Source organism: Mandrillus leucophaeus, unplaced genomic scaffold (assembly GCF_000951045.1).
Source record: "Mandrillus leucophaeus isolate KB7577 unplaced genomic scaffold, Mleu.le_1.0 Scaffold20, whole genome shotgun sequence".
Lineage (NCBI taxonomy): Eukaryota > Metazoa > Chordata > Mammalia > Primates > Cercopithecidae > Mandrillus > Mandrillus leucophaeus.
Genome location: NW_012102032.1, coordinates 4914734 through 4929726, shown reverse-complemented (window position 1 = coordinate 4929726; position 14993 = coordinate 4914734). Strand labels below are relative to the sequence as shown.

The following is a 14993-nucleotide window of genomic DNA, read 5'->3' as shown; positions in this document are numbered from 1 at the left end:
CTCCCGGCTCTCGCTCGCTCGCTCCCCCCCGCTTTCCTTTTAGCTTTTGTAAGTTACACGTCAAAATGGCCGATCTGACATCGGTGCTCACTTCTGTTATGTTTTCTCCCTCTAGTAAAATGTTTATCGGTGGACTGAGCTGGCAGACCTCACCAGGTAAGGGAGGGAGGGGGGGACGCCTGGGTCCCCCCCTTCTTGGCTTCTTTATTGCTCTTTGTTATCCCGGTGTAGGAGCCCCCCCCCGCCATTGGCTCCCCACTTCTCCTGTGCAAGGTTATTTTTTTAAATAGCAAATCCTTTCTGAGCCCTCTGTGCGACCTCTGTTGCCGAATTTCCCCCGCGTGTGCAAAAAATGCAAAAACAAAACAGAATAACAACAGAAAACTACTTTTGGATTTTGTCCTTGATGAAAATTTGCATTGCTTTTTTTTTTCCACACCTTCTCTCCCCCCCCATCTCTCTCTTTCTCTCTCTACAGATAGCCTTAGAGACTATTTTAGCAAATTTGGAGAAATTAGAGAATGTATGGTCATGAGAGATCCCACTACGAAACGCTCCAGGTAAACCATTCCCTTCTGGATTTTGTCTTTATTTTAGAACAAAGTTGAAGTTTTATTTTTGGAGGTGTCTTCGGAAGTAGCTAAGCGGATTAGAATGGGGCTGAGGCGCGTGGCTGATCTCGAACGGCGCTCTATACCACCCCCACCGCCCCCCAGTAACCCCAGAGGTTATTGTTAATTGGAGCTGAACTCTGGATACAGAGATACCCATCTCTCTGCTTTAAGTCATTTTCCCGTCGCTTCTTTTTCTCTGTTTAAAATGACATTCAGCTTCATTTACTTTCGCATAGTTTTTTTTTTTTTTTTTTTTTTTTGGTCTTAATGTATGTTTCCCCCACACTCCCAGCTCCCCAAACTCTTAAGATCCCTCTTAGAAAGATGGTGGTGAATCTCTTCTAAGTGCCGGGCTTTCTTCGGAATAAAACAAAGCGTTAAGAAAGGGAAGGGGAGGAGGAGAGGAAACTGAGGTGGCCAAAGAGTGGAGGCACCAGCATTTTCCAAGTTACCTCCACCCTCCCTGCCCCCGTTCCACTTCCCCCATTAACCTTGATGTTTTTTCTGGCGAGGTGGAGGGCTGTAGGCAGGTGGGGAATTGGAGGAGGGGAGTGGGAGTGGGGGTGCGTGGAGGGCAACTTTTGCTCCTCATTCAGCCTTAGGTCTCACTCCTTGTTGCTTTCAATGGTGTCACATTTTCTTGTTTGTTTTTCTCCCTCTTTGTCTCCTTTCAGAGGCTTCGGTTTCGTCACGTTCGCAGACCCAGCAAGTGTAGATAAAGTATTAGGTCAGCCCCACCATGAGTTAGATTCCAAGACGGTAGGTTGCTTTTTGTTGTTGTTGTTCGCCCCTTTTCAGGAACGGTCTGGGCATTGACAGCCTCATTTAAAGGGACAGCGCCTTCTTTTGCTTCTGTACTAGAGCTGGGTAGTTTAAACTGAGCTAGCGAGTTGATTCAAAAGTTTGCTGCCGTGGCTGACTTTGGGGTTTTCTTTTTAGAGCCTGTCCCATTGCAGCTTCAGATGCTGCCAAGGTTAGGCCTGGGGAGGAGAGGGTTCGGCTCCGGCAGAGTCTGCCTGCCCGGCCTGGGGACTGTGCAGAGAAACTCCACCAGAGAGCAAATGCAACTTTTCTTTGTCAGCCGAGCACAGCACGCGTTCCCAACTGTGGCTCTGGGGATCAGCTTTGAGAAGGCACAGCCTGCTTTGTGGCCAAGGGGGACAGCAGTGGGAAGGAAGGGAGAGGGCGCTAAATACAGGTCCAGGCAACAGGTTCCTCCTGGGGCACTTGGGATTTGGAATGTGGTTTGGGAAGGGAAGGGGAGGCCGGCAGAGCTGAGCTGGGCATCCACTGGGGTGACTCCAGATGGCGTGAGATCTAAGGCTGATAAGGCCTGGGGGTTTCAAAGTGATTTTTTTTTCCTTCCTTTTCTTTCTCAGATCCTTTCATTTGAGTGTGGGTACTTTTATACATTACAAGTTTTAAAAATCCAGAGTAGAAGGGGGAAAAGTCTCCAGGCAGGGGTCAGAAGGGGAAGGGAAGAGTGTCTGCATATAACAATACATTTAACGGGAGGGGGAGTGTGCAGTGTTTTATTTAGCCCCTGTATGGGCTTCCTGCCTCTCCTCCCTTCCCTTTATGCCTACCAGAGTTTCCCCACGGTTTTTATTAATATATATCTGCCCCAAACGGAGGCCTTAAGATGACACTGGGCTGTAGCGCTGGGTTGCATGGAACTTCACTCCTCTTTGATGGGGTAGTGGGACAAGGCCAGCGATGGGGCTTTACTTCCATCCGCCTCTTACGAAAGTGAGCAAGTCATTCCCTACCTCTGGGTCTCAATTTCCTCTCCTGTAAAATAAGTAGACCGAGGTGATCTTTTCAAGTCCCTTTTGGCTTTAACATTGAATGGAAGAGAAGGAAAGAAAATAAAGAAACCTGGCAACCTTCGGTGCACTTGAATTGATTTTGCAAATTCACCCTCTTTCTCTGATCAAAGAGATCAGGTGTGCGTGCCTTCTCCTAAGAAAGAAACCCACCTACACTCTTAGTTGCTTTATTAATTGTCCTGGACTTGTCATAGCTTGCATGCAGCCCAGCCTTTTGTACTTTTAGATACTTTAGTTTCAGAAATCATTTATAGGACGATAACGGATGTCTGAAGAATTTTTCTCTCCTTGATTTCTTGGTTAGCCATTTCAAAAAGCTAGTGAAATTAAAGAGGAAAATCTTTTCAAGGCAAATTTGGGAATTTATCATCCACCCCCTCTTGCTACCTGGGTGGGAGAAACAGTATTTGGTTTCCGTGGTGGCTGGTGGGTCATATTCCTCTGTATCAGGTGCAAAGCCTGCAGTTTCCCTCTCTGATTGTTTATAGACTTGTTTTGGTCACTATTATTTAGTGTAACCTAGCTTTTGACTTTGTTTCAACGTTCAGTGCAGGAGGCAGAAGCGGTTGGTTTATTGACATGGAAACGAGGATCTTGTTTACTGTTACCTTAAAAGCTTTGTTTAGGTAACGGCCATTCACATCCAAAATAGTACCCTAGTCTTTTCCTAGAGGACTTGTAGCTACAGTAAGTAGAGCTGTACCTAACTAACTAATGTTTTCATTTTTGGTAGTTTTCTTTTTTGTTTGTTTTTTACAAAATAGTTGACAGGGATGTGCAAAAGGTTGGGATTTGCCATGCCTAACTTGACCCTTCCTCTCCTTCAGAGATCTCAGCGTGTAAACTTTGCACACTGAGGAACTTCGATCATGATACAATGCTCTGATACCGCCACACACCATCCAGGAGTTCTGAATTGGCTGTTTAGTTTTGCGATTTAATTTTTTTTTAGTACTTCACTTTCTTCATTGCACCTTACGTCTTCCAGCTCCTGGCACCTCCCTCAACATACCCCACACCTGTTACCTCATAAACAAGGTGATTTCTGATTGCAATTGTGTGCCGGTCAACTAAAAAAAACACTTTCTGGGGAGTATTTATGAAAAGACACCTCTGTCTTACGTTCGGTCAACAGAATGGAGAATCCACACCTGTTGTATTTCTCTTGTAGACAAGCGCTAGTCAGTGCTGGACACACCTGTAGATGCAGTAATGTTAATCCTTATGAAAGGGTAGTTTTCTAGATCAGAGATTTTTGTCTCTTTTAGTTTTTGAAAAGTAATCTCTCATTTCTCAGGTGATGTTTAAAGGTAGGGAACGCAATGCAGACTTTTATTAGGTCGTTAAGCCACTGTAATAACAGCAGGAAATCCTCGTATGTCTTTCTGGCTGGGACCCTAGGGGATGTAAGTCAGGGAAAAAATGAACTATCCTCGGTGCTTCCCACTCCTCACCCCCACCTCCCTACTTTCCTCCAAAGCATTACTCTTTCCCCCTGCCCCCATGGCAGAAGTGAAAACAAAGCTCAGATTTACTTTTTAAAAGGAAAACGTTTTAAAATGAAAGCCAAAGCCTAGAAATAAATAACCGGTATCAGTGTTTATCCTATCTGTGTTAAATTTTTACCCAAAGATTTGTGCCATTTGGAAATTGAATGAAAACCGACAACGGCAATATTTTCACATTTCTTACCTCCTCTTTTTATCTGTGCAGTCACTTTTTTCCTCCCTCACATCAGCCTGTTAGATTCACATGCTTCTGGGAGAACTGTTCTGAGTTCAGAACAGCTAGGCCCTGATTGAGCATCATGCGTTTTGCAAGTGTCTGATTTGGACTGGAGGCTGTTTTTCCATTTGGATTGAGGTTGGGGTAGGGGAATCCCCTACTTGTTGCACTAGATTCTGACTACTTCTTTTATTCAGTAACTTTTTTTTTTTTGTGCTCTCCCTATGATGAGATTTCTTTTCTAATTTGGGTTTAGGTTGCTTATAGATTTTTACTCCCTGCTGTTTTTAAAATCCAGGTGGCTTTAGCTCACATGCTTCACTTCCTTTACTTAAAAAAATATTATTTTTTATCTTTGGAGGTAAAACTACAGAACAGATGATCTTTTTGATTAATCCTGGGTAACTTTACTTTTGCTAAAATGAATTAATTAACTCAAGCAGAGCATTGTGTTGGATGTCTATGGGGAGTTTTTGGATGTTGTTGATTTGAAAAAATTTTTGGAATCTCCTTCCCCTCCTGTGTTGTTTAGTTATCATCAGGGACAAGAAATACCATCCAATTACCTACTGCTAGAGAATACTTACATTTCATTTTCAGGTTATGATTTTTTTCCCAATGATAATGATGCTCCCATCTTTTCTCCCAGCCACGCATAGCAAATTAGATGCAGATACCATTTAATATTCAGTGTCTGGAAGAAGAAGCCCTTGCCTAAATAAGAATACATGAGATCTAGTTTATTAAGAGCATCACACACTGAAATGCATGGTGGGTCATTTCAGAAAGGCTAGCTAGCTATGTTAGTTATGTGATCTATTGGAGGGATGGTTAAGTTGAGATCAAAGTTTAGGAAACTTTTGAGATGCCTGAGAAGTTACTAAAAGCTGAATTATAAGCCTGAGAAATGAGTGATGAATAATTAGGTGATTAATCATATATTTTTTCCTTTTCTTAAAGTACTTTATTGACTCCGGCTTTTCTATTTTTTTTTCCCAGATTGACCCCAAAGTTGCATTTCCTCGTCGAGCGCAACCGAAGGTAAGTAGGAGAATCAACAGTAGGATTTTAGCACTCAGAGATGTTTGCCAAGAATTTCAAGTTTCAAACAGCATTGGCAATGAACTGTTGAAGCCTTGTATTCACTGTTCCTTCGGGGTATCAGGACAGGCTGGGCAAGTAGTCCTGTGGAGATAACCATGCGTCTCTAAGTTAGCCATCCCAAGGTGGCTTTGGAACATCCACCTGGGGGCAGGGACAAGTCTGATGCTTAGTGGGAGGACGTGGTTCCATCCACTGCAGTATTTTTTGCAAGTATTCTGTTTACTTTTTAAGCATTTCCAAGATCATATGAGGAAAAGTCAAACATTTCCTTGTGACTCTTTTGGAGGGTACTCTTTGAGGCTTCACAACTCGGAGTTTATGGAGAGGAATAGAGTTTAACTAAACAGCTGATCCTTTCTTGGATAAAACAACTTCTTAGGCCCATAAAGCCTTAAATCTGAGAGAGAAGCAGTGGATATCTTGGTTTGTAGGTTGATTGGATAAGTCAGGGCATACTTGAAACCAACAGTGCTTCTTATTTGTGCAAGTGCTGGTGCCTGGGTGGAGAAGTCCTAAAAATGTTGTAACCTTGTAGGAGTGGCACTACAAGACTTGCTTAAAGAATCGAGATAGGGCTTCACTTTTTTAGAAGTGTGTCGTTAACATAGTTTTCTCTGAGCTTGCCAGGTGTGGCTATGAGAACACAGCTGCATGAAGCCTAAGATTAAATTGGAAGGGCTTATGGCTTGCATGTTACGTTTACACTTTTTAGTTACTTTTTTTCTTCCCTATGTAGCACTGGAAGAAATGTTTTTATGTATCTTCTGGATTTGTCATTCTTTTAGGGAAAGGGGAAAAGTTGAAACTTCAGATTGTAAGTCGGAAAGGGTTGTGACTTTAGCAGATTCAGTTTATTTCTTTACGCATAGTCTCCCAGAAGTGGAACCTTTTAATTGTGTAAAGAGAGGAATGGTTTTGCACATTAATATAGGAAAAGTTGGTGATTGTGATGGTACTTTCAGGTCTGGAGCCTACCACTTGATTGACTGATTCCTTCCTTTCTTCCCTCCTTCCTTCCCTCTCTCCCTCCTTGTTCTCTTTCTTCTCCCTTTTTTAAAGATGGAAACACAACTTTTTAAGTAAATGCAATGAAATATTTTCTTAAGGCATTTTTTTCTAATGCTTAAGCAAATGATAGGAGTTAATGAGCCAAAGAGATTAGGTTATTTCTGTACTTAGCACAAACTTTGGAATTGTCCTTACTGTTTTAGTTGCTTCCCAAACTGTCTGTGATCCTTCACATTTCAGAGAGCTTCCCAGAGTTAGCAGTATTTCCTGGGTTTGGAAGAATTGCTGTTTCTTCCATAAGTGTGAATCTTCAAATTTCCAGGTTAGTCATTTGATCACTCAGAGCTTGGATCAGATTACCCAAGAGGGAAGCTGGAAAAATCCCTTACTTGGTAAAACCATGGGTTTGACCTGTTTTTCTCTCCCCCTTGTTGTCCCCCTTCCTTAACTTTGTTTTTAAACGAGAAAAGCAATATTTCACTTTAATACACTCTGCAGTGATGCATTCAACTTGAAAACGAGACAGAATATTTCTCAAACTTGTCAAAGTGTGCATTCCTTTCCCAGCCCTCAGCTCCACATCTGGAATGTTTGTAGGTGAATTGACACGAAACCAGTTGGGGGAGAACATCTTTCCATGAATTCTAGGGATTTAATAATAACACCTTACTGTGTATGACATACTTCACTTTACAGAGGACTTCGCTGTTCATTATCTCCATCTCCATTCCATCTCCTGGGGCATTCGGCTGTTGTCCCTGACCTTCTCTCAGTCTCAGTGTGCTCATCTGTAAAATAGGAGTGATGACAGTAGCTCTCCCAGAAGGTTTTTGTGTAGAGTAAAAGAGCATGGTCTGCGACAAAGGTCTTTGTCATTGTCATTATTTTTCTTGTCGGTTTTCTCATCACTGTTCTGGTTGTTGTTTGCAAGCGGGACAGCCCGGGTTCAGATGCTGATGGTGCCACTCTTTAGCTGTGTGAATTTGAACGATCGTTTAACTTCCTTGAACCTTCGTTTTTCCATCTCATAGAGTTTTTCTGCAGATTACATAAATTAATAAAGGTAAAGGGACTAAAAAAAAAAAAGATGTGTTGCATGGTAATGCCATAGAAGCGTTAACCTGCTATTTTATGTATGTATGTATGTATGTATTTATTTATTTATTTTGAGATGGGATCTCACTGTGTTGCCCAGGCTAGTCTTGAACTCCTGGGCCAAGCTATCCTCCCACCTCTGCCTCCCAGAGTGCTGGGATTATAGGCGGGAGCCACCGTGCCTGGCCAACCTGCTACTTTTTACTGCTGTTTTTATTAAGTTCTCACATCAATCCTGTGAGAGGTTGAGTAATCATAATGATACTAATTGAATTTATATGCCAGGCACTATTGCAGAGACTTTATTAACCCATTTAATCCTCACGCAGCCCTATGAGGAGAATACCAGTATGAGCTCATTTTATAAATGAGGAAACTGAGGCATGGATGGATGTCCAGGAGCCATACCCAGGCAATCTGGCTGTAGAACTGGGCCCTTCACCAATGTGCCATGCTATGGGGGTACCTCAGGGGATGGCCCCTCTATTATGTGACAGGAGATGGGCTCCGAGAGGTCAGCAGGCTGTGCTGAGGGAACCATTGCCAGAGGCCCAGGACTTTGAAGTTTTGCGTTCCTGGGCCTAGGTGATTTGCCTTGTCCCATCATGTTATACCAGTGTGTGACACTGTCTTATATCTTTCCATCCGACCCCTCAGGCCATCTTTTCAGATGGTTCTGGAGTTACTCAACCCCAGTGAGGCAACAGAGTAAATGCCAAGGTTGTATGGTGGTTGAGAATTGGGACAGGGTGGGGAGAAGGTGTCTTCCCTGTCTACATTTATTTTCCAATAGAATTTGAGCCTGGTCTCTGGGATTTCAGACTGGAGTTAGTGTTGGGGGCCAAAACCCGGCTGGCAGGAGCGTAGAACTTTAAGTTGAGCCTGATTTATTTATCGTTTATCTCCCTTCAATAAAACTTCTGTGTTTTTGTGTTCAGGTCACAGTGGCAGAGGGAACCCTGCCCCTCCTCGTGGGCTGGGCGAGGAGCTTGTAAATGATATGTCAGTGTGTGTTTCAGTTAAAATGAGTTTCTCTGCTTTCTGGCTGTCCCTCCTTGCTAACGCTCGCCAGAGAAATATTCCGTGGAGGTGTTAAAACAAGACTAGTGGAAAGAAACGGTAACTTAAAATGAAAGAAAATCCATGGCAGTGAAGAACAGATTTCATCTTAGTACTGTCATAATATTCTGTAATGTATCATACAAATAAAAATCTGTTTAGACCATAGTTTTAATGAGTCACCAAAGGAAGGTTTTGAATCCTGCAGTTTATGTGTCCCCCTTTGCGGTGTAGATGTTCACATCTCAAGTGAAGTAGGGTGGGGAGACTCTTTGGAGACTAGAGGCTGTTAATTAGTGAAGTATATTTTGATCAGGGCAAGAAGACTGGTTCATTCTATATCTTCCTATTTCTCTGGATGATTATTTCATTTTGTAAAATATGTAAGAGTTCCGCCCCTTATCTTTTTAAAAATTAAAATGGTCGTGCTCCTCTAAAAAGATGACTTAATTTGAAGCCTTCGGAGACGTGAGGATGATGAGGATCCATCATTCCCTGTTCTTTCTTTGCTCCCTTTGGACTGGAGTGTTGGCTGGCTGGAAGAGTTTTGCTTGAGCTCGTGGGTTCTTTTCTTGTGTGTGGAGGAACCAAGAGACTCCTTAGCGTCTTTCAGCAAGAGCGAGGTCTGGGTGTACTCACCATCTGTCTTAATTATCCTTGTGTATAAGAAAACATTCCCACCTTTTCCCAATTGCCATTTCCTTCCTTAACTTTTAGAGAACAGAACCTCATCTGTTGATGCAGGGAGATCTCACTTCTTTAACCTATTTCTAGTTGCCTTCAGTCACAGCAGGGTGGCCAGGGGCGAGTCACTTAAGCCTCCCCAAGGCTCAGTTTCCTCCTCCGTAAAAGAGGGAGAATTATAGTACTCATCGCATGCTGTTGTTTGGAGGATAAATGCAAAATTCTTCACTGGGAGTCTGACATAAAATAGCACCCCGCAAATGCCTGTTGATCTTATTATAGGATTCTTATTTTTATTATTATTATTTTTAAGACAGAGTCTCACTTGGTCACCCAGGCTGGAGTGTAGTGGTGAGATCTTGGCTCACTGCAACCTCCACCTCCTGGGTTCAAGCAATTCTCCTGCCTCAGCCTCCCAAGTAGCTGGGATTATAGGCACCTGCCATCATGCTTGGCTAATTTTTGTATTTTTGTAGAAATGGGATTTCATGATGTTGACCAGGCTGGTCTTGAACTCCTGACCTCAGGTAATCCACCCGCCTCTGCCTCCCAAAGTGCTGGGATTACAGGCGTGAGCCACTGCGTCCGGCCGGAGAATTATTTTAATAGAATAAAAAAAGGTACAATGGTGAAATGACTGAAGGAAAATCTTAATTGGAATGTAAGCTCTCTGAGGGCAGGGAACTGTTTAGTAACTAAATGAATGAACTGAATCCAGCCTGCCTTTTTCCCTGTGGAGGCAGCTGCTACCCAGTAAAGTTATGTTGGTTGCTTCAGGTCCACAGTTAAATTGTAGCAGGGCTGAGCTAGCAGCTGGGTTTTCCTGTTCCCCTCTTCTCCTCTGACGTGGCTTCAGGGCCCTGGAAGGTTCTCTGCTAAGCACGCATCCAGATGGGTGCAATGGCAGCCCAAACGTGTACATGCACACCTCCTGTTCTGGGGGAGTGGTTTCTTGGCAGCTTCTCAAGGGCGAAGGGTGAGTTTTCGGCATCTGGCCTTCCCTTGCTGCTGTGGGTCGGGTCATTCTAGCATCTTGCCATCTTGGATGTTCTGCAGCTGTCATCTCGGCAGCCACTGTGAACCGGCCTGCCAGTGAGTTTTCTCGTTCCCAGCGAGGATGTGGTGGTGTGTCTGCAGCCCTTTTCCACAACAGCGAGGACCTGGGAGGATTAGTGGCTTAGCTTCTTTCTTGTCGGTGAGCACTGCTCCTTCCTGTGTTCCAAGTCAGTAGCAGGTGTCAGCCCAAGGAGGAGGGGCACCTTGTCCTACAAATGTCCTTTCCCTGGATTTTGCTGTTCCTCACATGCTTTCATTTCATTGTTAAGGTCAGTCTCCTAAGACTACGAAGCTCCTGTGTTCTGTGTCAGATGATTTTTGGCAGACAGGTGAGCCTCCTCTGCTGCCTGGGAAGGGAGGAGAAGGCAGTCTCGGAGGAACCAGCTGACCATCTCAGGTGCCCCCTGAGGCGGCGTCCATTCTTCGTGTCCTATTTTGTATTTTTAAACCCGAACAATCTTCGGCCGAAAGCCCTGAGAAGACACAGGGGAGATGTAGTTCATCATCTCTGTCTTCCCGTTTGATCTAATGTATTCATTTAACAAGAGCTGGGTTAATCCTTGTTAATTGCCAACTCTGTGCGTGCACCCACTTTTGGAGGGATTCAGGATATACTCAGTGCTTCCTGATGCGCACGGAACACAGTCTCAACGTCTTAGCTTGGTACGTAAGGTCCTTCAAACTCTGTACCAGGGTCTTTTCCACCTTCTCTCTCAATTCTTCTAGTTTTTGCTGCCTTGAAACTGAATGCTCACCCTTCTCTGAGAAACCCGTCCTTTTGCAGATTTCCCTCTCTGCACTGCCCTTCCCTTCTCTGTACCCAGCAGACCCCTCTTTGAAAGCCCAACTTCATCATTATCTTTTCCGTGAAGCTGTCCCTGCCCCTTTGTGGAAAGAGTCATATTTCTTTGGATTTCCACAGCACTTACCTTTTCTTTGGTTAAGCCCCTTCCAACAATAATAAATTAGCAAAAACTTATGGAGCACATACATCTGTTGCATGTTGTGCTAGGCATTCACTCATTCACTCATTCATTTATTCACCAAACAAGCACCGACTGTATGCCAGATACTGTGCAAAGTTCTGGGGATAGTGTGGAGAATACGACAAAGTTCCTGCCTTCACCAAACTTTTGCTCTAGTGGGGCAAATAGGCAGTGAGCAAACAGATAAGTACATAATGTGCTGTCAGGTGTGATGACCAAAGCCAGGAAAGAGTGATGGCGGGAGTGGGGTGGGCCATTTATTTAGTACAGTCAGTTGCCACTTTCAGTAGTTCAGAAATTATTTACCAAGTTTCTGCTCAGCATCAGGGACTGTGTTACGCACTTTGTTCTGAGTTTTACGGTATTTAGGTTCATGCCTTATCTCCTCCATTGGACACAAGCATATTTTACTACTACTACTACTACTACTAAAAAAAAAAAGAAAAAACCCCAGCCAGGTGCAGTGACTCACGCCTGTAATCCCAACACTTTGGGAGGCTGAGATGGGTGGATCATGAGGTCAGGAGTTCAAGACCAGCCTGGCCAAGATGGTGAAACCCCGTCTCTACTAAAAATACAAAAATTAGCCAGGCATGGTGGCAGGCACCTGTAATCCCAGGAACTCGGGAGGCTAAGGCAGAGAATTGCTTGAATCTGGGAGGCGGAGGTTGCACTGAGCCAAGATCGCGGCACTGTACTCCAGCTTGGGTGACAGAACGAGACTCCGTCTCAAACAAACAAACAAACAAACAAAATACCCCGTCCTTAGCCCTTACTTTGTGCTTTTGTACATCATGGACTTCCATTTAGGTAAAGGGAATGAAAAATGACAGAAGAAACACAGTTCTCATCTTTAAGGACATTAGCTCCAGGTTGGGAGGCGGGGGTGACCTGTGATACTGGAAAGGATGGGATAAGCCCAATAGAATAGATAGGAACAGCATTTTGAGGAAGGGCGATCTAAGCTTCTAGGAAGAGGTAGTCTTTGCCCCAGATCTTGAAGATCAGGTAGGAAGGAATAATGGCAGGAACACTGTTCTTCCTTCCTGCTAGGAACTGGGAAGATCAGGGTAGGCAGCGGTGTGGCAAAGGGTGTGTACTGCAGAGTGATCTGGCATGAGGCTTGCAAAGTAGGTTGGAGCCAGTTTGTAGAAGGCCTCAAGGACCCGACAAAGCAAATGGACAGGTGCTGGGGAACCTGTTGTGTGTCTCTGCGGGTGTATGGGGGTGCTCCATGGGATGTTCTGAGCTCATTCGGACCCGTATAGAAGCTGGGGTCACTGATAGGACCATGGCTGATGCAGTTGCCTGGAGAACTTCTACCCTGGGCTTGTGGCTTAAGTTTAATTCAGACTATGTTCTCTCTGGTCAGAGTCTTCTTCAGGAGTAACAGTCTTGGCAGATGCCATCTCTACCTTTGGGGGTGTGTGGCCGCTTACAAAGAGCTCTCTCATTCTCTTATTTCTACCTTCTATCCTCTCTTCTTTTCCTCATTAACAAGGGACCATGATATAGATACAATTCCAAAGTTCTGTACTTTGTCCTTGTTTAAGCTGTGACCATGACCTCACCATGTGTAGACAGTGAGATACCATTTCTCCATGTGAACATCACAGATTGCCTGTATAACACCAGTGTGTGTGTCCTGTGGCTCAGAGCAGTCTGACCTGTGACTTCATAGATGGTATCTGCTTGGGGTCGCCTTTGGCTGAGCGGCTGGTTGGTGAAGAATATGCGTTTTTGAAATCATGATCTCTGCTTTCCGCGTGGTATGAGGTGCTCAGGTGTGGTCTTGGGGCTGAGCACCCTGTGGTGCGTTGTAGCAGCAACCTCACTTGGTCGGTACAGCTGGGACAGATGTCCCACTGGGTCCAGAGTAGAATAAGATATCCTCAATTCTCCCTTCTTTTGAAGATAAAGCACCAGGCTTCCAACAATCTGGAATGTTAGCCTTAGGGTGGATGCCTGGCTGCTATCCTGCTTTATCTTAGCTGTGAGATTTTGAATAGTTAAAAAGAAAAATCCTAATTCAGAGTAATGACTGTCATTTATTGTGAGTTTATATATTATAGGCATAGTACTGAGACTATATACTTAATCTTCTTTAATCCTTACAACAATCCTTTGAAATAGTTGGTATTATCTCCGTTTGACAGGTGGGTAAACTGGGGCCTGAGAGGGCAAACAGCTTTCTAGAACCACAGAACTAGCGAGGGTCAGGGTTGGCCTTTGGACCAAAGTCTGTCTGAATCCCAAGGCTTTGTTCTCCTCTCTGCTAAGCCTTGCTGCATCCAACATGAGTGGGCAGAGTTGAGGTTGCCACTTTGCCTGATGGCTGTAAAATGCTCAGGCTGAGGAATAGAATTTGTGATATTCTAGCTGGAAAGCTTCAGGTTAATTTTTGTTACCTGTTTTCTGAGAGCCTGTTTAGCATAGGTAAGTGCCACTTACCAGTGATGGCATTTTACACAAGTCACTTAGTGGTTTTGCACCTCCACTTTCACCTGTTAAATGGGATCGCAACCGTCCCTCCATTGTAGAATTGCTAAGGGTAAGATGAACTGAGCTAATGCATATGCATGGCCTAGGGTGATAGCCGCACTTTGCGGGTGTAGTATAAGCATTCATCATCTGTTACTGTCCCCGAAAGACAGCCTTGCCTCCATCACCAGAGGACCTTATAACTGAGCAGCTTGTGGGTTGAAGGGCACTGTTGCTCCTTTCTAGGGTGAGGGATAGAACAGTACACTGAGATTGGAAAATTCTGTGTCAGTGGGAAAATTCTGTGTCAGTGGCTTGGCCTGCTCGTGGGGTCCTGGTTCTCGAGGCGAGATAGCATGCAGCCTTTATCTTGGGGATGCTTGATGGGCATTAGGAATTCATTTCCTTTTCCGTATCTGATGCCTGTGTTTTTGCTGCCTCTGAGAGTAAAGTCCCGGAGAGCAGCTAGGGAACAGCTGAGACACTGCTGTGTGAGAGGTCTCCCCATGAGTCTTCACTCTCCCTGTACTGGTCTTTATCTGCCCGGGGGTAGCTCTACCAATGACTGATCTGAAAGCATCACATTCATTTATTTGTCACTGGCTGTGACAGGCAAGTTAATGCTAATGGATTCTTTTTTTAGCCTGTTGTCTGGGATGAGTTTCTCTCAAACGTCCTGAAATCTAAGGCATTAGGAGAATGTGTAACTTTTATGGCAGGGGAGGATTTATAAGATAAATAGGGTTTTGTGTGCAAGGACCTTAAATTTAGGTTAGGGGTATGAGCAGCCAAGGAGCGGGGGTGTTGGGCAAGCACAGAGTCTTCTTTTTAAGAAATCCATTCAAGAGCTCTAAATTGCTGTTTCTGTTTCAATTATGTGACAATTTCAAGGGTTTAGAAAAATCTAATAAAATGGTCTTGATGATGCATTCTGGGGAGAGAGTGCTTCAGAAGATCTAGGAGAATAAATTCCTTGGGGGTCAAGAGATTCTCGTTCCTGCCACCTTGGGCCTTCCTTCGTCTGGGTTTTTACATTTTTATTGTTTTGAAGGGCAGAAAACGGTGTAGGAATGTATTCAGGGCTTCATCCATACCCTCCACCGAAATGAATTATTCTCTTTGGGCAATTGCAAAATAGACGGGCCACTGCAATTTTTTTTTTTTTTTTAAGCTGACATATTGTAAACGACTTTCAGAGCATGATTTGTGTGTGTAGTGATGTTGAATAAAGCACCAAAGAAAAGAAACTGGAGGAGGGGAAAGAGTGAGGAGGGAGGCCCTATAAAAGTTTTTTCTTTTCTGCCATCAAAGCTTTTGATAGTTTCCTAAAGCACAGAAGTTTACAATGGAAG

The 14993-nt window shown here is 44.1% G+C and overlaps 1 protein-coding gene across 3 annotated transcripts in view; it reads left to right on the top strand.

Moving 5' to 3' along the window:
• MSI2 (musashi RNA-binding protein 2) overlaps nucleotides 1-14993 on the top strand; it is a 436274-nt gene that overhangs the window by 1216 nt on the left and 420065 nt on the right. For 2 of the 3 annotated variants that reach the window (XM_011979224.1, XM_011979228.1), the window contains exons 1-4: nucleotides 37-156; nucleotides 479-560; nucleotides 1289-1373; nucleotides 5168-5209. In XM_011979224.1, coding sequence (XP_011834614.1) covers nucleotides 66-156; nucleotides 479-560; nucleotides 1289-1373; nucleotides 5168-5209 — 300 coding nt within the window. In that variant the 5' untranslated portion in view covers nucleotides 37-65. Of the gene's footprint in view, nucleotides 1-36; nucleotides 157-478; nucleotides 561-1288; nucleotides 1374-5167; nucleotides 5210-14993 lie in introns of those variants that run through there. The other variant, XM_011979225.1, reaches the window with a different exon arrangement.